This window comes from Cylas formicarius, unplaced genomic scaffold, assembly GCF_029955315.1.
Source record: "Cylas formicarius isolate icCylForm1 unplaced genomic scaffold, icCylForm1.1 PGA_scaffold_10__41_contigs__length_53128322, whole genome shotgun sequence".
Lineage (NCBI taxonomy): Eukaryota > Metazoa > Arthropoda > Insecta > Coleoptera > Brentidae > Cylas > Cylas formicarius.
The window spans coordinates 32,837,173-32,861,591 of record NW_026844214.1 but is presented as its reverse complement, the minus strand read 5'-3'; the positions used below and the strand labels follow the sequence as shown (position 1 = coordinate 32,861,591).

At 34.1% G+C, this 24,419-nt stretch overlaps 3 protein-coding genes across 6 annotated transcripts in view; all 3 read right to left on the bottom strand.

The window, feature by feature from the left end:
• Positions 1-937: 937 nt before the first annotated feature.
• Positions 938-3,574, bottom strand: LOC132700646 (uncharacterized). 4 transcript variants are annotated; one of them, XM_060668138.1, is made up of 4 exons: positions 2,775-3,574; positions 2,438-2,607; positions 2,165-2,382; positions 938-2,113 (listed from the first exon to the last, which is right to left on the bottom strand). In XM_060668138.1, the coding sequence occupies exons 2-4, from the start codon at positions 2,604-2,606 to the stop codon at positions 2,063-2,065; spliced, it is 438 nt and encodes a 145-aa protein (XP_060524121.1). In that variant the 5' UTR covers position 2,607; positions 2,775-3,574; the 3' UTR covers positions 938-2,062. The 4 variants fall into 4 exon arrangements, with proteins under 4 accessions (XP_060524121.1, XP_060524097.1, XP_060524113.1 ...); XM_060668114.1 differs by having other exon boundaries at positions 2,224-2,382; XM_060668130.1 differs by having other exon boundaries at positions 2,230-2,382.
• An 869-nt stretch (positions 3,575-4,443) lies between these two features.
• On the bottom strand, positions 4,444-6,996 carry LOC132708354 (chitinase-like protein Idgf4). The gene is made up of 2 exons (XM_060680643.1): positions 6,490-6,996; positions 4,444-5,424 (listed from the first exon to the last, which is right to left on the bottom strand). Exons 1-2 carry the CDS (start codon positions 6,917-6,919, stop codon positions 4,538-4,540), a joined length of 1,317 nt encoding a protein of 438 aa, XP_060536626.1. The 5' UTR covers positions 6,920-6,996; the 3' UTR covers positions 4,444-4,537.
• A 2,101-nt stretch (positions 6,997-9,097) lies between these two features.
• Positions 9,098-24,419, bottom strand: part of LOC132708355 (E3 ubiquitin-protein ligase MYLIP) — a 28,202-nt gene continuing 12,880 nt past the window's right edge. The window contains exons 2-7 of the mRNA XM_060680644.1: positions 14,571-14,773; positions 13,524-13,677; positions 13,238-13,442; positions 12,127-12,328; positions 11,329-11,566; positions 9,098-10,181 (exon numbers count right to left, since the gene is read on the bottom strand). Coding sequence (XP_060536627.1) covers positions 9,987-10,181; positions 11,329-11,566; positions 12,127-12,328; positions 13,238-13,442; positions 13,524-13,677; positions 14,571-14,773 — 1,197 coding nt within the window. The 3' untranslated portion in view covers positions 9,098-9,986. The remainder of the gene's footprint in view (positions 10,182-11,328; positions 11,567-12,126; positions 12,329-13,237; positions 13,443-13,523; positions 13,678-14,570; positions 14,774-24,419) is intronic.

The following is a 24,419-nucleotide window of genomic DNA, read 5'->3' as shown; positions in this document are numbered from 1 at the left end:
TACATCTTAAAAAATCAACAGCCCAACTAAGTCTAGATTCCAACATCTTAATTGCTCGACAGGTGTCATAGATAGTAATGTTATGTAATTTATGTGTTACCTTCTGAGTTAAAAATTCTATTTGTGAAGTGTTACTGTGGTTGAGTCGTTGAGGTATCTTCCAAAAATGTTGTGTACTATCCTCCAAAAATCGGGGGGTAAGGTGCAATCTTCTGCATTCTAACAAGAAAACGCGTCTGTTACGTTGATGTGCAAGTCTTTTATTAGTGTTGGTGACCGTTTTTAGTGCTCTGGCCACAGCTGGTCCAAATATATATATATATATATATATATATATATATATATATATATATATATATATATATATATATATATATATATATATATATATATATATATATATATATATATATATATATATATATATATATATATATATATATATATATATATATATATATATATATATATATATATATATATATATATACATATATATTCTCACGTATTGATTCACGGATGGAAAAATGTGATGACACTATATTCCGGGATATCATCCGTTCGCTCGTTGAACTCCGACTGGAATCCTGCAAATCTTGCATCCGACTGGAATCCTGCAGACGTTTCGCCAAAATCTCACTTGGCATCTTCAATGCTCGCGCTCCGAAGTGTTCGAAGTGTTTTCGGAGCGCGAGCATTGAAGATGCCAAGTGAGATTTTGGCGAAACGTCTGCAGGATTCCAGTCGGAGTTCAACGAGCGAACGGATGATATCCCGGAATATAGTGTCATCATATATATATATATATATATATATATATATATATATATATATATATATATATATATATATATATATATATATATATATATATATATATATATATATATATATACATATATACATAGATATATATATACATGTCAACTGTCTTGAAAGGGTTAATAATACATACATAGTTTTAGATGTTAAATGGGTTTATACGAGAAAGTCTGATAATAGTTTTAAAGCTAGGTTAATAGTCAGAGGTTTTCAGTAAACTGATAACATTTATGGTACAAATATGGGCTACCATTTGGTTTATTTGACATATTTTTGGTGTATATCACGTTTTTTATTTGCTTGCCAACCAAGTAGAAACTTACATAAGTTATACTGACAGTTATTCGAATTTTCACGAAAGAATGTTTTTATCAATCAATGAGAAAGTGTTACAAATATGGGCTACTACAGAAAATACCTACAAATATTAACTCAACTGTTTTATTCATGTGTAACGATTAAAAAAAACACACCACTTAACCAAAATAAGACAATATTATTCAGTGCGAAAAAGTCACAGATATCGTTTCTATCAGCGCCTGTGCAGTCGACATGACACCACAAATTACACATTAAACATGGAATCCAGACCTCACTTTTGCGGTCTTCAGAAAATTTGCTTTCACAAACTATGGATTCTGCATCTAAATCATCTGGCTTCTTTTATCCAGGCATATCATCAATATCGACGTCTTCATCGGCTGGGATAAATTGCGTTTCATCATCTTCACTTTCAGAATCTTCCTTTGATTGCCGCTTTCTATTATTCAATGTTTTGTACAATATCTTTTCTGTTGATTGAGAAAAAAACCTTTCTTTTACCTGGTTTAATATTTTGTGTGGTTTTATTGGCAGTGCTCAACAATAATTCGTTTTTGTAAGGGAACGAAGTAATTACCACTGCTTGCGATGCTTTCCTATCCCTATTTGTACCTTTTCTTTTAAGATATCGGTACTAGTGAGATGTCAAAAGGTGAGAATATTTTTCTTAGCATTGTCGAATCTCCTCCCTGTAGTAAGCCTTTAACGCACCCATGAAAGTTTTGTCAAGGGGTTGTAGTTTGTGGGTTGAATGAGGGGGTAATAAGATTATCACAACATGATATTCTCTCGCCATATTAACGACGTCTAAATTACGAGTATGACTGTAATGTCCATCTAAAACTAGAACATTCAAAGATGCAGACAGTTGACCGTGTCGATGAAATGTCTGAACCACTGGGCGAATGACGTAAACCCACTAGGGTGATGCTGATATGGATCCTGGAGGGGAGCCTCTCATTAGTTGAACCTAGGAAAAATGAGCATGAGTTGTACGAATCTCCCCTGCAGTCATGCAGACTATCAAAGTGATTAAAGAGCCTCTGTCCATGGAGGTTAAAGAGGCAATTTGTCTTTTACCCTTACAAACGACTACATCAGCGACCTTGTTTTCAACCACAGTAAGGTCAGTCTCATCCACATTAAACACACGATTAGCTGGAAAGTTGTGTTTTTCATACTCTGCTTCCAAAAGTATTAAACCCTTTGGCGCGAACGATAGATGTCCCAGTAGGTTTTCTAATTGACAGGGTATTTTTATGCCTTAGTAAAAATAGATCTAGCCAGCCCCTACCTGCTGCTTTTGTTTTTCCAAATGGATGCTTTATGCTATTTCTTTCTGACAAGGTACCCATACTTTTCTCTCTTACTACTTGAACAGCCATTTTCATATCCTCTGTATCCCACGTCTTTTGTTTCTTGGTGCTCACATTGGAAGATATCAAAACTATTTTGCACGGCATTCTAAAACAAAGGCACCATTTTAAATATTGCTACAAATATCGGCTAGCCCATAGTGAAAACATATTATTAGCCCTTATTAGAAATTACCCATAAAAACTTTATAACTTCGTAAATATTTTGTATCTTATATTGGTACAAATTTAAAAACTAAATCTAAAAGTACAAACCTTTTGCTGCATCTTGATCGTTAAAAATAAAAATTAACCGCAAAAGCCACTTACTTTCAACCCGAAATCTCCAAAACTGCAGAATTTATAAACATCCCAGCTAGATACTGAACAGCACAGAATCAAAACTGCGCTTATGAAAACAAGAATCCAGTCACTTCTAAGGCGGTTACGAATATTAAAGCAAATGTAACTGACAAGTTTACCAATAGATGTCTACAGGTGTATCAGAAATAACTTTGTAGCCCATATTCCAGGCCTAGCCCATAATCATACCCTCTCATCTATCATGTTGTCAAATGGGTTTAAATATAGAGCAAATGGATGTTGAAACAGCTTTTTTAAATGGAAAAATAAAGTTTATATTTTTCAACCAACAGGTTATGAAAATGATTCAAATAAGGTTTCTAATAGACTGAATAGACTGTAGGCAAGATTTGCAAGTAGTAATTTTGTTGTAAATTGTTTATATACTTATGTAGACGGAAATGAAATCATTTATTTATTAATTTTTGTGGATGACTTACTGACTTTGTGGCCAAAATGAAATTGAAATCAAAAAATTAAAACTTTAATGTGAAATACATATAAAACGAAAATTAAAGAGTACCTTGGGGTATTACTGTTGAATATGAGCACAGTACATATAAAATGGAATTGAACCAAACTAAGTACATTAAATTGTTAATTAAACGTTATAATTTAGAAAATAGTAAACTTTACAACACTCCTATAGAAGTAAGTTTAAAAATTGAAAAATCAGATACGTGCGAAAGAAATATAAAATATAGAAATTTGATTGGTGCATTGCTTATATATATATATATATATATATATATATATATATATATATATATATATATATATATATATATATATATATATATATATATATATATATATATATTGTTATAGATATAATTAAAGTGGATACTGATGAAAATATTGCGGATGTGGAAAAGTTTAAAAAATGTTAAACTTAATTTGAAACTAAACTTAAGAATAATGTGAGTACGACATAAATGTAAGGATGCGTATTAAGTATGGGATACATTTATATTGTACATAGTATGTCTGGCAACACTGTGCACGGAGCGGCAAGGACAGAGTGTTCTGTGACGCCATAGGAGAGTGCGGGACCATAACAATGTAAAGAAAGATGTGTGACAAGTTCTGTATTTTCGATATCTGTATGTGTACTGATATCATATATATGCATATTAAAGAAAATAGTCTTTCCGTTCTGATCCACACCCCAACAACTCCTCACCACTTTTTTTGCGGAGATCGTGCAAACAACATTAAACAAAAATAATTTTAATTTGTCTCAGCTTTAATATAGTACTCATTTTAGTAATGGTTAATACTAGAAATGTTTGTAGGAACAGAGTTTTAAAATTTAAGATACCAATTACGCCCCCTGGTGGGCATTTCAGAAACTCGCAAATAATTTCCAGCATTTTCTCTTGTCCGATTTACTTAATAATTTTTTTTTTAATGTTAAATACGGTCCGTTTCCTTGATACCGTACCTCTTTGTCCTGACTAGGTGTACAGGATGTTCCAAAAAAAGTAAGTATACCTACCTACAAATCGAATTACCCGACTACCCGGTTCACATAACCATGTATGCCACGCCAATGCTTTAAAAGTTAAACCAAAACCACCGATAAGTAGTGTTAAGTATTATGTATTTGTCGAGATAAAAGTCAATGACAATTGCTCAACCGAAACGGAAAAATATTTTCATTACAAAATGCTCGTCTACAAAGCAGAAACTGCGGCTCTTAGTATTGCGTACTTATTTGGACCGCAAACTCCCTTAAAATCGTCCAAAGTCAAATCATCAATGGCCACCCCAGCCAGTCCTTTATTCCTGACGTACGTTGCCTTGTTCGCCGCAGACTCGGGATCTTCGTATCCTATCCATATACCGCCGCCGTCGGTTTCGTCAGGAAGTTTATAGGCATAAGAACCGCGCCTTTTGGTGGAATCTGGGATTTTTTTAAACTGATTAGGTGCGGCGGGGTTCCAATCTTGTGGTTTCTCGATTTTGGTGCAAATTTCCGGATAACTTAGGATACCGGCATCTTTAGTCTGAGGGCCAGGCTCGCCGGGTCCGTGCAAACCTTCCGGTGGTACAGAGTCGACCTTGGCATCCTCGTCCAACTTCCAGGTCCTACCGTAGGCGGGAATACCGAGTACCAGTTTGTTTTGCGGGAATCCGTTACTTAACCAGTATTTAACCCACGCGTCGACGTTTTCGTCGGATCTTCTGTCGATCAACTCATAGAGTGGGGAGGGGAAATCAGCCAATTTCGGATTTCTCTGAGGCGTGTAAAAGTCGAACGCGTGCAAAACAACGAAGTCGACATGAGGTGCCAGTTCCCTGGGACTGTAGTACACTGTGCTGTTTACGTTGGGTAGAACGGTGAGGGCAACCAAAAGATTGTCGGGCTTGAACGAATTCTTCAGCTCGCGGACTAATGCTGTGAATTGGTTTCGATGCTCTTCCGCGTTTTCGTCTATCGGCGATTTGGACGTAAACACTGATTTCACCGACGACCAGAATTTTTTGAAACCTGTTTTTATCTTTTTTGGGTCGGTCTCGGGAAATTCCCATGCCAAATCGATGCCGTCGAATCCGTATGCTACAAAGGAATAAAAACTCAATTAATCAATGTATCCGACTCAGCAAAAATCATATATATTATTAAGATATTGTTCTAAACGTCCTGGATTTTTTTTTATGTTGTTGCTATTGTGAGATTTTAAAAAAATGATAAAAGTAAAACTAAAAAAATATTGAGATCTCCAAAGCCTGGTAGACATGATGCAATTTATACATGTATTTTTTCATATAAATATTGCAACGTGTCTACTACTAAATTTGGCAGATAAAATTACCAGCTATTTTGCCCAAATTTGTGTGCGTGTAAATAATAAACAAAGTCGAAATCACTGAAGATAAAAGTATAAATTTAACTTTATGAGATATTGCACAGGAAAAATCTAAGTGAAAAAAAAAGTAACTGTAGATCCTCTTGTAGACAGAACGCTAATTCCTTCATCGCAAGTCTAGTAATTGCAGATGAAAGTTTCGCTTCCCAAATATATGTTTATAAAAAGTGCCAATGAACAATTTGGTTAAAAAACTGTAGCAATTGCAAAATATCAGCAAGAAAATTATAAACTATTATAAAACAAACCAATATACAATTTGTTTAAAAATTGTTTAAATATTTCGATATGTAAACTAAATTAGATCCAAATGTAAGAGCATTGCACAAAAATTGGTTTTAGAAAATATATAAATTAATATAATTAGTATATATTGGATTTTATTTAGTATTTCACACAAACATCCTCACTTCTCTAGTTTGGTCGTATTAGGATTGCGGATTTTCCTTATACACCCGTCATAAATTTTAGTCATTCGAACTAACAAATGCCAAAAAGTATCGTTTATACTCAAGTTTATAGTATCAAAATTTAAAAAATAAATATATAAATAAAAAAATTCCACCAAAATAATCAAGCCCATTTTGCACCATGTCTACCATCAAAAAATTGACAATTAAAACAAATGAATTTTTAACAGCATTTTTTCTCTGCATTCTCATTATTTCTATACTTTCGCATATGTGAGTTTGCGCTTTCAAATACCTACGGTAGATCACTTTGAAGGTGACTTTGCAGAACGACCTCAAACTCACCTTTTACTATCATATATGCTGAATTTATAAAAGCCAGTCTTCTGGATGCCGTTTCCAGTACTTCGCGGTATTTCAAATTCTTTTCGTTACCTTCCCCGCTCACGTCGTCATTGCCCCCAACCGAAAGTAGAACCTTCAGATTCGGATATTTGATTTTCAAATCAGTAACGTGTCTATAATTATCCTTGATGACATCGAACTGCTCATTAAGCGGAACCAATTTGAGGGTGTCCTCTTTGATGGCGGCATAACCGTAAACCAAGTGGGTACAGTATTGCAAAGCCGGTTCTAAAAACGAAACGTCGAATTTTCCCTGCCCTTCCCAAAAATGTGATTTTGCCTCATAATTGCAAATAACTATTTTGTTGTGAAGCGGTGAAACGGCTGCTGCGATTGAAAATAAAAGTAGCAGATTTGTTATTAAAATCATTTCGAATCGCACAACTTGTTACGCGTTACTGACAATTGACTCGTCGTCTTAACATAATTTAATGCTAAGCGCTGACTAATCGTACTTACATCAACAAAGTTGTTAAACTTATTTAATTTTGTGACCTTGTTTTACCAAAGAGGCCACCTCGAATGACCGAAACTTACGGGGCGTGTCGCTTAAGTAATCGTCAAATTTTTGCGGCTTTAATAATCACAGATTTTCTGCAAACAATGTAGGATTATTTTGTGATACTCATAAAAAGTTTTAATTGTTTTATATTCGTCTTTAAATAAATTTTTTAAAATGCCGCGAATATCAAACTTTTTTTCAGTTACTTCACTTTTTAGATAAATGTAACTTAGATAGTAGGTATCTAAAATTTCATAATTTCGTAGCCTCCCCAAAGGACCTGTTGTTTATATTTTTAATTGTATTGTAAAATTAAAACAAAATGACTGACTGAAATAAATAATGAATAAAATTGGCAACATTTTTTAGCTAGAACGGGAGGTTAGAGTTCCTTTGGATGTTTTCAAAGAATTTAAAGTAGATTATTTGAGATTACAAATGTGTTCAATTTACTAGACAACATGAAGAATTATCATTGTTAACATTTTTGGATTTATTTTATCCAAAAACAAGCGCAAACGATTTCAGACGAATAGGACTTAAAATAGTGGCAAATTGAAATCCGTTGCGAAAATTAGAAAAGAAAATGAATCCAATGTTTACTTATTCAGCCAAAAACGAAAAGGTCTTTTATTCGTTATAACATTACCATGGTTTTAAAATTTTTATTTTCTTCTGGCTTACCTCATATAGTTATCAGATATTATAGTGGCCCTAATACTAATTGGTACGTCTCGGGCGGCTGGGATATTTCCGTGCAGATGGGAATGATCTTATGCACATGCTCAGTTTCACCCATTTTGCGCCATTTTCTTTCCAAACAGTTAACTCGTTTACTCAGAACACTTAACGAGATCTGCTATGAAAATTCTACATCTAACATGAAACTTGTCGAACTGTCGGATAACTTATTGGATAAAAACGAGATTTCAAATGATCGCACATGTGCGTATTAATTAATAGTCGGTATAGGCTGGGTATTTATATATCTAGTTACTATTTGCTAGTTACCTACCCTAAGTAGCTTGATTAAGGAAACATCTTTTGATCAATGATATCTATGACACCCGCTAGTTAAAATTTTTTGTTTCAAAAATCATCGGAGATAAATTAGCTAGATGTTAACGAAAGTTAAGTTAGTTATAGAATATGTAAGATTCAAATCTGTAATAAAATGTAAGGTTGAAATTCCATTCGCTACGCCACAGTGAAATTCCTGTTTTTGTTCTCATGGCCTTTTAATAGCACACAACGTGAAATACTTTGTATGGTAGGGCTCGTATACGTATAATTTTCTTATTAAACCGCGCTTAACTTAGATAATGTGTTTTCTGTAGGTTATAAGGTCAAATTTATTGTTTTGAAGAAACAACAATTCCAGAAAAATAATTATTGTCATAAAGTTGATTGAACTATAAACAATTTTTGGACTTTTTTTTATATTTTCTAATAATCTACACTATATAAAACTATATTTACATACGCGCTCTACCTGCTGCGTTTCTAGTCAGATTGATGTTTCTAAAATATATTTTTTATGCCTGTTTTTGGGATGTTATGGACATGACAGAATTCAATCTAACGAGTAAATGTGGACCCCATACTGATGTCGATTCGATATTTTGTTTGATCGAAATCGGATAACGAAAGGCTACTTTTCATTGTAACTTTATTGGATTGAACAACACTATTATGTTCGCCACTGTGAGACTGACAACCTGATATCTACCAGACAATGTTTTATGTTAATTTACATAAATTACGTGCAAAACATTTATTTAGCTCATTTACATATTACATGTGGTATGACTCAGGTTATATGTGCCTTATCCGCTGCACCAACTTCAACCAGCTTATACAATATCATTTCGATAGCACACGGTATGTATTGCTGGTAGGTACTCGATCGTTTCCGCTACTCATGTCTCCTACTATGCTCCTACGATATTTGTTTTTCTTTTTCTGTACATTAAATAATAACGAAATATTTCAGATTATTTGCAGATCAGTAGGACCTATAATGAACAAAAAAACAGCCACTGCAGATAATGTTTTATTCACATTTAGTATATAAATTTTGATTAAAATAATGTTTGATTGAAAATAATGTTAACAAAAATATTCACATATTTAATATATCTAGCACCCGTATCGGGTTAAGAATAACAATATTAATGTAAAAAGGGGTAAAAAGTACTATCGAAGGAGTGGTAACAAATGGCATATTTTACCGCAATTTCACCAAAAAAGAAAAAATCGGAAGCGTTAATGAAAAATTTATCACAACTAAAATTATCACATCTTACCAACTAGGTATAACGAACTAACATATTTTACTTAAAAAAAAAGAAATAATATATTTACAAGTAATCCTTGCATTGATAAGATGACTATAATCCTATTAAGTACCAACTATATTGTCAAGTGTTTTTTGGCATTTAAAAAATATATCAAAAGAAGATACACCCACTGTAAATCCAGAATCTTATCAATTATGTGTTAACATTAAACAGGCCGCTTTCAGCACAATAGTACAAAATCAACCTCAATATGAGGTTATTGTTAATATAAAATTAATAAGATCACATTTATCTCTAGAAGGTAATTAGGAATAACGAGTGTTTCGAGAAACACAAAGATTTTATCCTGAATAGCGCTGTCATTTAGCTAATGAACAAATTTAATTATCGAAAGTCGAGAAACTTTTGGATCGATTTCATTCCATCACACGCGTTTCTGAACACATTCATAAAAATACAATAGAAAACACTTATAGAGTTCAACAATTTTATGGTTACACTAATAATACTTGAGATCAATCTTCATTTCCCTAAGATTACACATGTGTTTCTCAAACATAACAACGTCGTGCGGTGTGATTCGATAACGTTCATAAAACACTGCTATATAAGAGTCAGCCTAGAAGACAAAATGGCTACCACACTGGCATAAAAAGTTTTTGGGCCTGGGAAATTTCAGTCCTACAAAGTGGACACTTCTCGATTCGGGCTGCGCACTCGGTACATGCGACCACATGGGAACACGGAATGAATACGGAATCTATTTTGTTATCCATGCAAATTTTGCACGTCATGGCTTCAATAAACCTCGTCAGGCGTTCCTCGGAATCCTGAAACAAATGAAGCCAATCGTTACACACTTAATTGGTATTCTGGAATTTATTCTCCGATGGTGGCGCTGCTAACAGTAAACAAACGTGGCCGTTTGAAAGTATTTCATAATGTTTACATTTTACCTTGGAACTTTTGTACAGCTCATTCTACCTGCTTAAGCATGAAGAAAACATTATATTTGTAGTCCTGTTATCAGTTTTTGTGGTCTATGCTTTGTGGAAAATAAGGCAAGAACATATTACGATAAAATCCAATTTATTGTATTTAAAGGGTATTGTTGGAGTCTGAGATTTGTAGAAGACAAAGCATTATTAAATGCAAAACATGTATTTTTAATTACATAATGTTTCAAAGAAACTTCCACAGGCTACTGTGGGGGTTCCTTCTGGGTCGGTTGCTGATTAAATATTGTAATCGCTTTCCAGTGGAAAAGCTGGATTATCGGTATGTTGCAAATATAGTGCTAAAGTGTAGGTTTAAGTTTACATCTAAATTATTATTAGGATAATTGTTATTTAATGTTAATAGCTTACTATTTTTTCCACCAGAGGTCTTACTGAATTGTAAAATCGCCAACAGGCATAGATTAAACAATTACAAATAACAAACAAATAAACTTGTGAATAATGAGGTTTAAAAAGCAGCGTTTTTTACTATGCAAAGTCAAGAAGTTATTAACGCACAATCTGAATATTTAGCAAGGACCAAATAACCTGTCCACAAACACAAACTTATCTTTCGTGCCATTGCTTTTCGTTTTGTAGATCGTGTAATAAATAACGAGAAAAGAAAACCGAATTTGGCACATGGATTTGCACAAACGTCAATAATCTGAAACATTTTGCTAATATTTCAGTGCTCCAGTAGCGGAGAACCAGATCATTGCTGGTATATTTGTCTAAATAAAATGGTAGGACATCTGCCTTATGGAAGTGCTAAATTTTATCGTCTCCTTGTAACCAACTTCGACCTTAAAAGATTACAAACAATGCAGTTCCGTTAAGCTATTTGAAAAACATTGCTCAATCAAAAGGATTGAATAATACTGGCAATATTTCAATAACTTCATACATATCATACTGTCGATATAAAGGTGTTAAACACAAAAAGAAACACCAAGTTTAAGAGACAAAACTCAATTACCTTAAAATTACTCCGTTCACACATATTAGCGCCGCATTTTTCATTGTCTAAAGTCAACCTAGCTCTACTTTCTTGGTAGATGGCGCGGCGAGCGTTGTCATATACTTCTCGACAGGTTCGTCGAATGTCAAATACATATTTCTTGCCTAGAGTCGAATCTTCGTTGAAAATTGAAACGATTGTACCTTTCAAATCGCGGATAAACTGAGATGTTACTGCACTTCGCACAGTTTCGCAACTGAAAATTAATAACAAAAAAATTGTAATTGTTCTTGTTCTTTCAATATTAATAAAAAATCATCTTTCTATTTCGGATTGGTAACAATTTAACAAAAAGAGGCCGAGTCTGACAAAAAAAAAACTGATAATTATAATTTCATTTTGTATTGCTTGTTGTTAAAAAATTATATAAAAAAGCACAAATTAAATAACTGGTTTCCTGAAAAAAAAAAAACACAAGCATGTTTTTTGGGCGACTTGTTTGCAAGGGTCTTAAGTAAATGAAGAAATTGAGTAGCGCGATTGATCAGGAAAATTCAACATATTCTAAAAATGTGATAATAGTAGAAAATGTTGAGAAGAGCCATTCAATATAGGCATGCATAGTCAAACACAATCTCGTTTTCAACCAATAAGCCCTTGCTATGTTTAATAGGATTGATGACAGTTCGCGAATTTGACAGTTTCTACTTTACTTAGTTATATTATGAAATTTGAGTGCATACGCGAGAGACGGGGGCATCAATTTACGGACTATATATTATCCGTTTCAAGTTTGAATATCTAAGTGAAAATTACCTGTAAAACGCATGCTTTTCAGTGATCGCCCGATACAAGCTGCTCGCAGCGTGACTAGAATCCAGCTTCACCTCCAAAGACGTTTCTTGGTTGTCGACCGATAGATACTCGAGTTTAAATGTTCTTCGGTGAGAAGAAGCGCTGATTATGTTGGTAAACGAGATAAGTTGTTTTTCTTTACTCTTCTCGCAAATTGTAATACCTGGAATAACGTAAATTTAAAAGAAGCTTATTTGAATAACTAGTACTCATTAAGATATTTAAATAAGTACAACTCAGTCTGGGCCTCAATCATTTGTTACTTTGTTATCGAACATGTAATTCCAGTTAATAGCCTATTTTAAAGATATTCTATGTCCATTAGGAATTCTTTGCAGGTCTGATCCTGCCATAGGCTATTTTAGAAAAGTTTAGGGCATAGGTAAATTTAGGCATTTTATGGTTTTTTTTAATTATGGACCAATTACCTGATACATTGCCCCACATTATTCATTTATATCGGAGAAAAGGAAATTAATTGCAATGAAACAGTAATTAAAACATACAAAGCTTCCATGGAACGCCAGACAATGGGTATTAAGGTACCTTCACGAAAAGGGAACAAACCACCAATTGGAAACGAAGAGGGGCTTTAACCTTTTAGTCGTGTTATTTGGGAGATTATCATGATGGCATGAATTCGGATACTATTTTGGTGAAAATTACAAAATATTTTTCGCTGGTTCAGTAGTATTGTGCACTCCAACTTCAGTCAATATTTTCTAAGAATGTGAAGATAGTTTGATAAAAAATAACTATGACAAATAGGAAATTTAGATTTAGATGAAAAGGCAAAACTCATAAATTGAGCCAAATCCGTTGGTAGTACGCAAAGCAAAATTATCAATTATCAAAGCCAAACATGGACAGTGGCTTAAGTATTCGTTGGTTCACTCTGTAGTCCCTTTTAATACCTCATAAGGTTTTATTACTCTACACCTTTCTGAAATAGACTGTAGATATTGTAGAGAAACACGTCAAATTCCTGAAATAATTGAATAACTACTGACTGAGGTCAAGAAAAGCTTCTTGTACTTATTCAAGCTTCGTCGGTTGGCAGCGGTTGACTTACCATGAGGTCCGACACCAACGAACACGTTAGGGTGCGTTTTCTTGAATATCTCTTCACCAAATGACTCAAGTTCCGAAATTTCTTTCAGTAGCCAATATTCGGCGGCAGATCGTTTCATGCCCTTCATTTTTTTGTGATTAGTGATGATCCGTTGAAGAAGATTGTTCGGCCTGGACGAAGCGTCTACGCAGTCAACTGTAGATGCCTTAAAATTAAAGTTAATTAAATAACCACATTAAGAAATAGGTGAAGTTTCTATATTACACTTGGGGATTATATTTTGTACCTGCAGGTAGAGGCTGTGAGGTGGGTGAAGAGAATCGTAATCGTCGGACTCGGCTTGAGCGATCAATGCGATAACCCGAGACACACCATTCCAATCATTGGCAAGAAGGCGTTTTTCGATTAGATCAGAACGCGCGTGTAGATAAAACTGGTGCCTGAAAAACCAAACGTACCAATTCGATTACCGTAACGCAGACAACTGTCATTTGGTTAAAACCATAGAGCAACTAGGTTTAGAGGGCTTCATCTATGCTGACAACGCAAGCACTTGTGAAGCCATCATGATAAAACGTTGAGAAATATGACCTTACGACGGTCAATTCTTCGGTGACTCACGAGTTTATTTGATACGAGCGGAGCGAGTGTTTAATAAACGAGTGACTTAAAAAGTTTACCGATCATGTTGCATACTATACTGTTTTTACGACCGTTAGTTTTTGGAAATATTTTCGCAATACAACACGAATACATTCACAGACAGACCGTCAGAATTGACAAACGTCACAATTGAAGGCGTGGGAAATAGCTCCGAAAACATCCGATTGCTCCCAAACCCGTGCGGTAAAATCCCGGAAATGTCCGAAGTGCCTTAGATCCGTGGGAAACGAAAGTGGTAAAGTGACGCTTTCCGCACTTTAGATCGGTGTGTAATTAGGCATTTTACAAACGGGAGTAGAGAATAGTATATTTATATTTACCACGTCAGTTTCATTTCCCATAAATCCGAGCCACTTCGGACATTTCCGGGATTTTACCGCACGAATTTGGGAACAATCGGATGTTTTCGGAGATATTTCCCATGCTTTGAATTTTGACATTTGTCAATTCTGACGGTCATGTCAGTGAATGTATTCGTGTTGTTTTGCGAAAATGGACCCAAAAACTAACGGTCGTAGAAAAAGTATAGTATGCAACACGTTCCGTAAAGTTTTTAACTCACTCGTTTATTAAAAACTCGCTCCGCTGCGCTCCGCTCGTGTCTTATAAACTCGTGAGTCAAATGCCGTTTACCGCACCCATAATCAAAAACAAGTACTAAAATATTCACCTAGTCGTTTCTTGAAGTAAAAGATGAGGCGGTACCCAAAACTTCACCCGTAAAGCGAGCCTTAAGGGCGACGTATGACCGTGGCAATTGACTTGTCGGTCTATTGGGTTTCTCAGATTAAGCCATAATTCTTCACCCTTCGTGTTTTCATATTTCAGTCCAAAGTAATCCGCTTCGTTTGATATTCCTAAGTATTCACACACCTGCAACAAGAATTATAAGTGACTATCTAGGGAGGTATTCAACAAGTGTGCAATTTCACAGGTTGATTTAAGTATCTTTAAGCTAAAAACGTGTGGTCTAAAATACTTTGCCAAATTTTTATTTTTCTTTGTGGAGTTGGGCATCACATTACAACCTTTATTTAGGGTTCGTATGTTTAATGTTGTTTAAGGAAAGTTATTTTACAAAATTGTTTCATTTTTTTAACAACACGTGCATCGATTACTTGAAAAAAACATATTTCGAAAAACACAGTACAGGGTCGTAGAAAAAGACATGAAAGTGAGAAAAGACGAGTAGCTGGCGCTCCCTACATGTGAGAATAAAATTAAGAACAATTTTCAATGTTTCACGTCAAAAATACCCAGGAACCAATCTAAGATCAGAAATCGTCAATATTTAGGAAATTATGCAGGAAAAATCAAAATACACATGAAATTTTGACACCCTGTACCTACAAACGAGTCAGTTTTAGACAACATGCTTACAGTAAATTTTTAGTTTAAAAATACTTGAGAAATCGCCCAGTGAATTATTGAACTTATTAGATAACACCCTGTACATAGTAAACCAATACCTGATATAAATAAAGAAAAAACTTATAAATCCCGAACAAAAGTTACCACGTAAAAAAAATTCACCGATTTTTGATTTATTTTGCGGAAAAGCTTTTTGGTCCAAATGCTATTAGCATATAACAATACATTATCGAAAGGAAAAAGAATTAATCATATTAAACAAACACGTTTATTTCAAATTCGTTGCTTTTGAATGTTATCGACAAAACAAAATTACAAAATTTCTTTATTAGCATTCCTTGGAGTCTAAATACATAATAATTGTCCTCCGATCTCGAATTGTGGCTTTCGGTAGTACGAAAACGAGATACAGAGCTGGTGTGACTAAACACTGGTCCGCTATCGAGCGGACTTTGAACCAGGACGCCTACGGAAACTAGACACTGGTGGGTAATCATGTTTCTCGCCACAGACAAAATTACTATAATTTAACGATAAACGGTCTTACGTGATCTGCACGTTTAAGTCCATCTGTAGTGATTACGATAGCTCAACTTTGTTTCAGTTTTAAAACCACTTTTTTGTCTTAAAGCTAAAAAAAATCTGTATTTTCAGGAAAAGACACCGCCTGCTGATGATGTATTTTTATTTATTTTAGAATATTTTTATTTATTGCATTTATTATCTTTTCACAGACAAAGTTATATGATAAATATAATATACTAACTAATATACTAATATGAATATAAAAACTGTTACATAATGCAACAAAAAACACACCCCGATTTCTTGGCTTTTCTGTAAAAACGATGAAACAAAATTTACATTTACAAAAAAAGCTTGTAAATTAGCACCTTTTAACGCAAAGCTAAGAAATATTGTATGAAAGAACGTGAATTTCGAAGATCTATAATTAAATAAAAAAGATAAAAGTAAAGAACCATCAGAGGTCGCAATGAGAAATTGTTAAAATTATCTGGTACATAAAATACTGAAAGGGCTTTGACAAATTTGTCGTCGGAATCTCTTATTTGGTCAAAAAGTACAGCCCTGAAATGAGGATCACTAGCTCTATTACGCATTTGTTATTATTATTATACTACTACTACTATCTATTACTCCCAAAACAATGCAAGTAGTATAATAATAGTAATACTTAAGATATAGTTCGACATTGCTTGCCGGTGTTTATAGCTAGTCCCTCCTTGAGCATGAGGTCACGCCTGAGACAGTAGCATTAACTTTCCTTTTGGTTCACTCATATATTATTAATTAATGCGCCTCAGACAGCAATGATTTTTAAGTAGAGAATAATTTTCCGAGGTTTCCAGAACATTTAATGAAACATTACTGCCGTAAACATGTTACATCAAATTTGAAACCTTCTTAACATTTTTTTTTTCCATCATCGCTTCAAAAGTTCCTGTATTATCAGCATAGACAGAGCCTCTACAAATATAGTCGCTATATGAGTTTACTAATACAATCTTTTATGAACCAAAAGCAAAAATTACTCCATACTTATTAAAAGGTGACAAACAAATTAATACGACAAAATTTGTTTGACATATCATGACTTAGATCTTGTGATGCATATTTTATTTAGAGTAAGGCGCAATCTTACACCTGGCTTTGCTACTTACGAGGCAAATGCCAAAAAGGAAAATCAAACTGGATATATTGGCGCAGACCGCAATCTTATACCTGGCTTTGCTACTTCCGAGACAAAGGTCAAAAAGGAAAATTAAATTGGACGTATTGGTGCAGACCGCAATGTAATTTTTGCTACTTCCGAGACAAAGCCAAAAATGGAGAAAAAGAACTTCAAAAATAAACAAAGATTAACTGATTCTAATTGGAATCTTTTTTTTTTTCATGAATTCCAGAATCCCTTGCATATCACAAAATTGAGTCCATTGTAGGGGCCATACTTTAAGTTGTTTCTTAGCAGCCTTGGAAACGGAAAACGGAACTTGATACAAACTTCTCAAACTGGTGTCAAGTCTTTTGACAAATTTTTCAATAAGACTTGAATTCCCCACAAAAGTAGCAATGGAGCCTTATTTGTCGATTTTTCCATTGTAGTATTTAAAACCAACTGTATTTTCCATAGTCCGCTCGACCATTCTCACTTTATCTGGGTTTCAACCCTAAACAGGTTTCTGATGGTCATCATATAATGCTCTGCCTGGCCATTGCTAAGCTGCTGTATTAGGTTTTCGATTTCTTCGCTACCGTTTTGTTCCATATAAGCCCAATCTTGATTCGTGATTCTCCGGACAATAGGATTTCTACTAAGGTAATCACATGGCGTAAACTGCTGACTTTACGGCACACAATCCATCCAAAGAAATCCATTTCGATCATTGCTGCCTTACAATCGGAAATTATCACAAATTTCACATAAGTAACTGCAAAAATTTTTGACAGCTCGGACTATTGCCAAAGTTTCCAAGCCATAAGAATGGTATTTGGATTCGCACGTTGTGTTTCTTGTATTAAAGTATAGGAAACCACTCTGGGTTGAATTTGAAGTTTCTGAATAAGATTTCCTCCATAACTCAAACTGCTTCTGCCTGGGTGCATTTCTGTAGGCAATTTTGGGTTGCAAATTGCCAGCAACGGTCTCGATGTCAGATGCTCGATGACATACCGTCGTGCAATCTCCTGTTCTTCGTCCCACGGGAATGACATGTCTTGTTTGGTTAGCTGCGCTGCATGCTGTTTTATTATCAATTATTCCACGCACAACCTCTTTTTCACCAACTGATAATGGATATGAAGCACGATTAATCACAACTTTTTTTGCAATCGGATCTTTAAAGTGACATTGTTAACTGCACCTACTTTGTTTCCACTTGTAATCATACCGCCGAAGTGGTCTAGCACTTCCTTAAGTTTAGTCTGGAATCTGAAGGAACTATAACGTCCAATTTATTAGAATTCTATTTATTCCTGCGTTCTATTCAAGAACCTTGATAATCGGTGATAGTAATCAAGCTTGGATCCTCATGGACGTCACGCCCAATCAAAACGTCATAGTCCAAACATATGTCGGAAACAAAGAAGTATGTTACGGGAATTTCGATTCTAGAGACTCTTGTAAGATCTGTGAACTTCTTAGTTGCAATAATTGTGGCACTTGTAATTCCTTTAAGCAGCACGTTACAAGAGCTGACCTTTTCTTCAAATAGATAAAGACATTTTTCCGACATTAAGGACAAATCTGCACCTGTGTCAACAAGAGCCCAAAATCGATGACCAATTACAACAATTTCAGTTGCGCCAATGGATTTGTCGGTGGAGCAAAAATTTATACGGTGGCGTTTATCTACTGCAGTTTTCAGAAAGCAGTTAGAAACGTTATGATCCTTTTTGGCACAAAAGTCACAAACTTCATCTTTGTTTTGGGAGGTTTAAGGTAAAACATATCTAGAAGCTGTAGTGTTATTTTCAGTCAATGTTTTAACCCTCGTATTCTGACAGTCATCTTTAACATGCCCTATTTTGCCGCAATATAGTGCTGTGGTAGTCAGTTGTGGAAAATCTCCTTTTTGATGAATTACGTTTCCTCATGGCTGATTTTTGTTGAACATAATGATGACTGATGAGGTTTAAAAAATGATGACAAAAATACGAGTAACTCGTTTCGTACCTCTAACGCAGAGATGCTGTAAATAAATAATTCTACCAGATCAACCTCGGACGAATTCGCAAGTAAATTTTTTATCATGTTTGTTTTCTCATGAACATAAGTTTCATAAGTGTTAACATGGGAACTAACGAACTTAACTGCATCTTTTAATGACCGCCCTAGATTCCTTTTTGAAGGAAAAGCTTCCACCAATCCTTTTCGAAACGTATCCCAATCCCTGATATCTGGATCCCATCGTTCAAACCATCTTTTCGAATCGTTTAACAGAAAGCTTCCAATTTTTGTCAAAATTTGTACAGATAGTCAATTCCCTTTTTAATATGATCAACATGACTTGGCCATTTGCGGGAATCATTACTTTCAGGTCTCAAGGCTTTTAATAGCTCCAATAAAATTTGGCTAGTTGAACCATCTCTATCATTGGACGCCATCGTCAATTGCTTGTGTTTAAACAACGATTGTTCTCTTTATTCACAAGCACAAAGTGGTTTTCCCCACCAAAACACAAGTCGACAGTCCACTATCGGCGTTAATAAAGCACGATCCCACTTCTGATGTTAGAAATTAACGATAATAAAATACTAAAAACGCGTATACAGTCCAATAATTTGTACTTTTATTCAACGAATTTAACGAAACGAATATCGAAAAATATCCAGCAATCAATAATTTTAACTGGTCGTCCGCTGGTTTCTAACAGTATTTTGTTATTATTTCGCTATTGATTTTATTGTCATAAAAACTTAAAATGATATATTAAAATTTCTATAATTGTACTGTCTAGGTCATATTCTGTGGTTCGTTGAATAAACTTGGTTCGACGATTATGTTGGTGACTTCAAACGGCTAAGAAGCCATGATCAATATATGACTAGAAAAGTCCAGAATATTACATGATTTAAATTTAGCTGTCATTCAAAAAACGAAAAATGAAATACAAACCAAAACAACTAATTCGGTAATTCTGCTGTCGAAAACAAATTAAAAAACCAGTGCGAAAAAACAAAAATTAAAACAGCAAAGTTCCAACGTGCTTCCGCCACGCCGGTTAATCACTGTCAGAAACATAGAGAAGGGCAGAAATTGAGTATCCGGTTAAGTAAACACGCTCTGCCAAAATAGGAAAAAAATGAGAGGAGACTTACTCGAGTGGTTTCTTTATTATTAAGGTCACACACATTACCACCCAGCGCATCAAGTTAGAACCATCAAATATGGTTCAGTTCTTGATTGATTTGGTGCTGAACTATGCATATAATCGCAGATGTTACTGGCGGGTGTTATGATTTATCTTTAACATTCACCTGCTTTTGTAAAGATTGGAATATCTGATGAGGGTTCTTAAGTTATATTCATGAATTATGGATGACTGATCTAAATAAACTACCCCTTCAGTTCCAGCCATGCAATGGATTTATTTAATCGATTTGACATTAATTTCCTAATCCAGATTTACATCAAAATGAATATAGGCAGCGCGATATGGAATATTCGGTTAGTGCTATAGTAGTGGGATTTTCTAAGTAGGCATGTAATATTAACCTATATAACTATTAGAGATATAATGGCCAAAACCATAGGAACTTATGAAGCAACTATAAAAAAATTGAGAAGGTCATGTGGCATTCAACAGCCAACATGGTGTGTGTCGCGCGCGTGTGTGTATGTTTCAATACATATAGCTAGCTATTAGATATATAGCCCTACTACTGTAAAACTTGATGGGCGTCAGGTGGTTATGATATTTTCGTAGAGTTGGGAATGATCTTCCGCGCATGCCTCACATACACAGTAACATGCACTTTGCGCCATTTTCTTTCTAAACAGCGATATCCAGACAATTAATTTCTTTTTGCCTGAAGATTTAATGAGCTCTTGGCATATTTTAAGAAAATACTGCCGTAAAAATACCAAATTTACTAGCGTTCTCTTAATGGCCACGTTGTTGAATGCCGCAATTACCGCATGTTGAACGGACCTTCTTGTATTATAATGACTTAAAAAGGCAAACATGCAACCAATATTACCAAAAAATATATTAAATGAATTTTTCCTATGTGTAGTCAATTGGGAAACTATAGGAGATATGAGGATGATTAAATTGGGACAATGTTGCTAATTTCAGTGTTTCACAGTATGCCGTTTAGAAACTTTTAAAATTCAGAGCGGTTCAGAAGATATTCAATTAAAACCGGAAATTGAAGATTGCGATTTTTATGTTTGGGCGTTATATGACAACATAGCCCATGACCACTGAGGTCGAAAATATTAAAAATGGTATCTGACTTATGGTATCTTCATTACTAAGCTACAAACTTTTTTTTTACATTTTGTCAAATTTAAAAGTTGTCTTAGTTGTGTTATCTTGTCTCCCGTAATTTTAATACTTCAGAAATTGTGGACGTTTCAATTCAATTTAATTTCTTAAAAGGAAATGATCAAGTTTACTTTCTATGCTAGATGTGTAATAACTTAACAAGCAATAATTCGCAATCATTGGAAGCACCGATGCGACCAGCACGCGGCGAAGTCCAACCGTTGCACTTGCACCGTTGTCATTTTTCAAATAATACATACAATTCCACGAAAAAAAATTTAATGTTATACATTTTTCTGCTACTTATTTTTAGCATTTTAGGTATTTTTATATAGTATATAGTGTGGATTTAAAACATGTTTTCCCTTTTGATTTGTGATATACCTAGTTAATCGAATTTTAAAAATTAAGTTCTAGTAAATGGAATTGCCTACAAAAGAAAAATCGAATATAACAGAATGCTTTTCCATATTTCAGTCTTCCTGGCGAAGCCTACCTACCCTACAATAAAATAATGGCATTTATAAAAATATTTCCTTTTCTCAGTTTTCTTTCAATTTTTATATATTAAGGAAATGAAATATTTTTATTAATGCCATTATTTTATTTAGCACTTATTGAGATACTGAAACTCGTCAAAAAGAAATTCTAAAATGGAGCTTAATAATTTTATTAGTCATTATCATATTTGTTGCTCGTTTATAATATATTTGCCAAAGGGCATTTTAGTACTGTTCAGAACAGTACATTGGGCGGGAATGGGTGATTTCTACGAAGAGGTGTAACATATAATTACGATCGAACTTCACTTACGACGTAAGTTAGTTTGATCATTGAATTATGTTAGACTTCTTCTATGAAATTAATATACGTAGACTTCCAAAGGCAACTCAGCAAATTTGTTATAAAACGATTTTATTCGGCTATTTAAGGAAATCCAAACCTTATGAAAGCCTCGAGTATAAATACAAAATAAATGGCTGTCCGAGAAAACACAAACATTCTGAAAAATAAATTCTAAGTCGCAAATATGGCATTAACAAAATCTAAAAATTTGCAGGATTTCGAAGGATGTAAAACACTCTTCTCATAATTAACAAAAAAAATTAAAATAATTAGAGTGTTGCAAGTTACTGGAACATTTCTTAAGCAGGAATCATAACTATTACCAAGTAGTAAAGAGCCAATTAAATAAACTATTGATAGAAAACCCTTGGCAGGGAGATGAGAAACCACTGGCTTCATTAATTTTGTAAAGACTCACGGGGTTGTGCATAAACCAAAGGGTAACAAGATAAACTGATAACAAACAGAATCAAAACAAAATTTAAAAAATTTCTTTTGGTTTTCAATTATTGGGACTAGAAAGTAAGCTTCTTTCAAGTCCAGAGTGACCATAAAAGACTTCCTTGTTAAGAATGTTTCAACCAACTTTCTGTCTTCAGGTTTAAAATGACAAGTGTCAATAAAAGCATTCAGTTTCTTTAAATCTAAAACTAATCTAACCAAACTATTTGATTTTGGAACAAAAAAGATTTTTGAAATAGACTGAATCTTACAAGGTTCGCAAACTGCACCTATCTCAACTAGATGTTTAATCTCATTAGAAATTGAATCTTTTTCTTGTTTGGACGAAACAGTTGGACGAAAAAGCTAAAAAAACCGACGCCGAATAAAAATGAACATGTGCCACCAACGCAAAAAAGGGGAATTAGGTTAAGAGTTAGATGGAGAGTATACCATGTACGGTAATTTATTCCACAGCTCTGCTCTGCTTTAAAGCTGTGGTGTCACCTAGCGACTAGAATTGGGACTACGTATACTGAATTCATAGAAGAGGTGTAACATATAATATCCCTTGATTGTATGAAGTAAACTGGTAATAGTCCCAATTCGGACTCAATATTGTATTAAAAAAACAACAAATAAAAAACTAATAAAATGAACGACCGAGCAAATTCCAAATACTTCTACGCTCTCATATACTAAATATAAAAAAAATGTTTTTTTTTTTATGTTCAGCTAGATTAGCTAGAGATTAACTTATAATAGAATAATTTTACTGAATGCATTTAAAGAAATAAATGAGGTAATTTAGATCAATAATCTAAAAATTTAATTTTTATAAGGATAATTGGACATAATATTTATTTCAACGTTAGCATACAGACATACATACAAAAAAAAACAGAAAGTAAAACATTAATTTTTAGAATCAGGAAAAATTATAGTTGTAATAAAATATTTAAAAAGTCGGTACGATTTATTGCTATAGACATAATACATAATTAACGTTTCATACATTATACATAAATAATATTCGATTTAATAATATTATAGATTTAGATAGCACAACATTCTACTCCATCTACTTTACAATTGATATTTACATGTTAATTTTATTATTTTAATTGCGAAACCTCATCTAGCCGTGCCATAAATCTAAATAATGAGAATAATGTGACAGCTAAAAACTCAATGCAATCGTTATTTTCGTATTTTGTGAACTTAAAGACCGGCAACGTCGCACTGGGTACTTCCGACGGTCGTACGGTCACGCACGCACGTTCGGAAAGCGTGTCTCCCAAGACTTTTTATGCAAGTCGTTAATAAAGCGAACAAAACAATAATAATGTTGCGGCAAAGATTAACGAAATAAACGAGGTAATTGTTTTAGGTGAACCGGGATCTCGCCTAGCCGTCGACTTTGGACTCTGGGGAATCTGCTCGGGCAGCGGTTGTAAAACTGTTCGGATTCAAATGACTTGGCAGAGCAACTTTTTTACGACCAGTGTTACGAGTTAAATTTATAATTCGTGCACTTTTTGTTTAATTCGTAAAATGTCCAATGAATAACAAACACAAAACAAAAAATAGCCACCAAACTATAGATATCCGACCGAAGAAAGATAGCATCGAATGCATGTACATGGGAAATTCGCGGACAGTGATGATTCGATATTCGCTTATAAAACGCGATGCCAGTGTTTCATCAAACATATTAAACATGTTAAACCCAGATCATTTACATTCCCTCGTAAAAGTCAACCATGGTTCTGAGCGTATGTAGCGACGCTCTATTACAGATCGACGAAATGCCAAAGGGTAAATAAATATATTAATTGCAGTCAAGAAGG

Coding starts and splice junctions, on each gene's coding strand:
- LOC132700646 (XM_060668114.1), bottom strand. CDS start 2,606: ATGCCGTGCAAAATAGTTTTGATATCTTCCAATGTGAGCACCAAGAAA. Junction 2,383..2,437: donor TGGAAAAACAAAAGCAGCAG/GTAGGGGCTGGC, acceptor CCTGTCAATTAG/AAAACCTACTGGGACATCTA. Junction 2,114..2,223: donor TGATGTAGTCGTTTGTAAGG/GTAAAAGACAAA, acceptor CATTTTTCCTAG/GTTCAACTAATGAGAGGCTC.
- LOC132708354 (XM_060680643.1), bottom strand. CDS start 6,919: ATGATTTTAATAACAAATCTGCTACTTTTATTTTCAATCGCAGCAGCC. Junction 5,425..6,489: donor AGCATATATGATAGTAAAAG/GTGAGTTTGAGG, acceptor ATTCCTTTGTAG/CATACGGATTCGACGGCATC.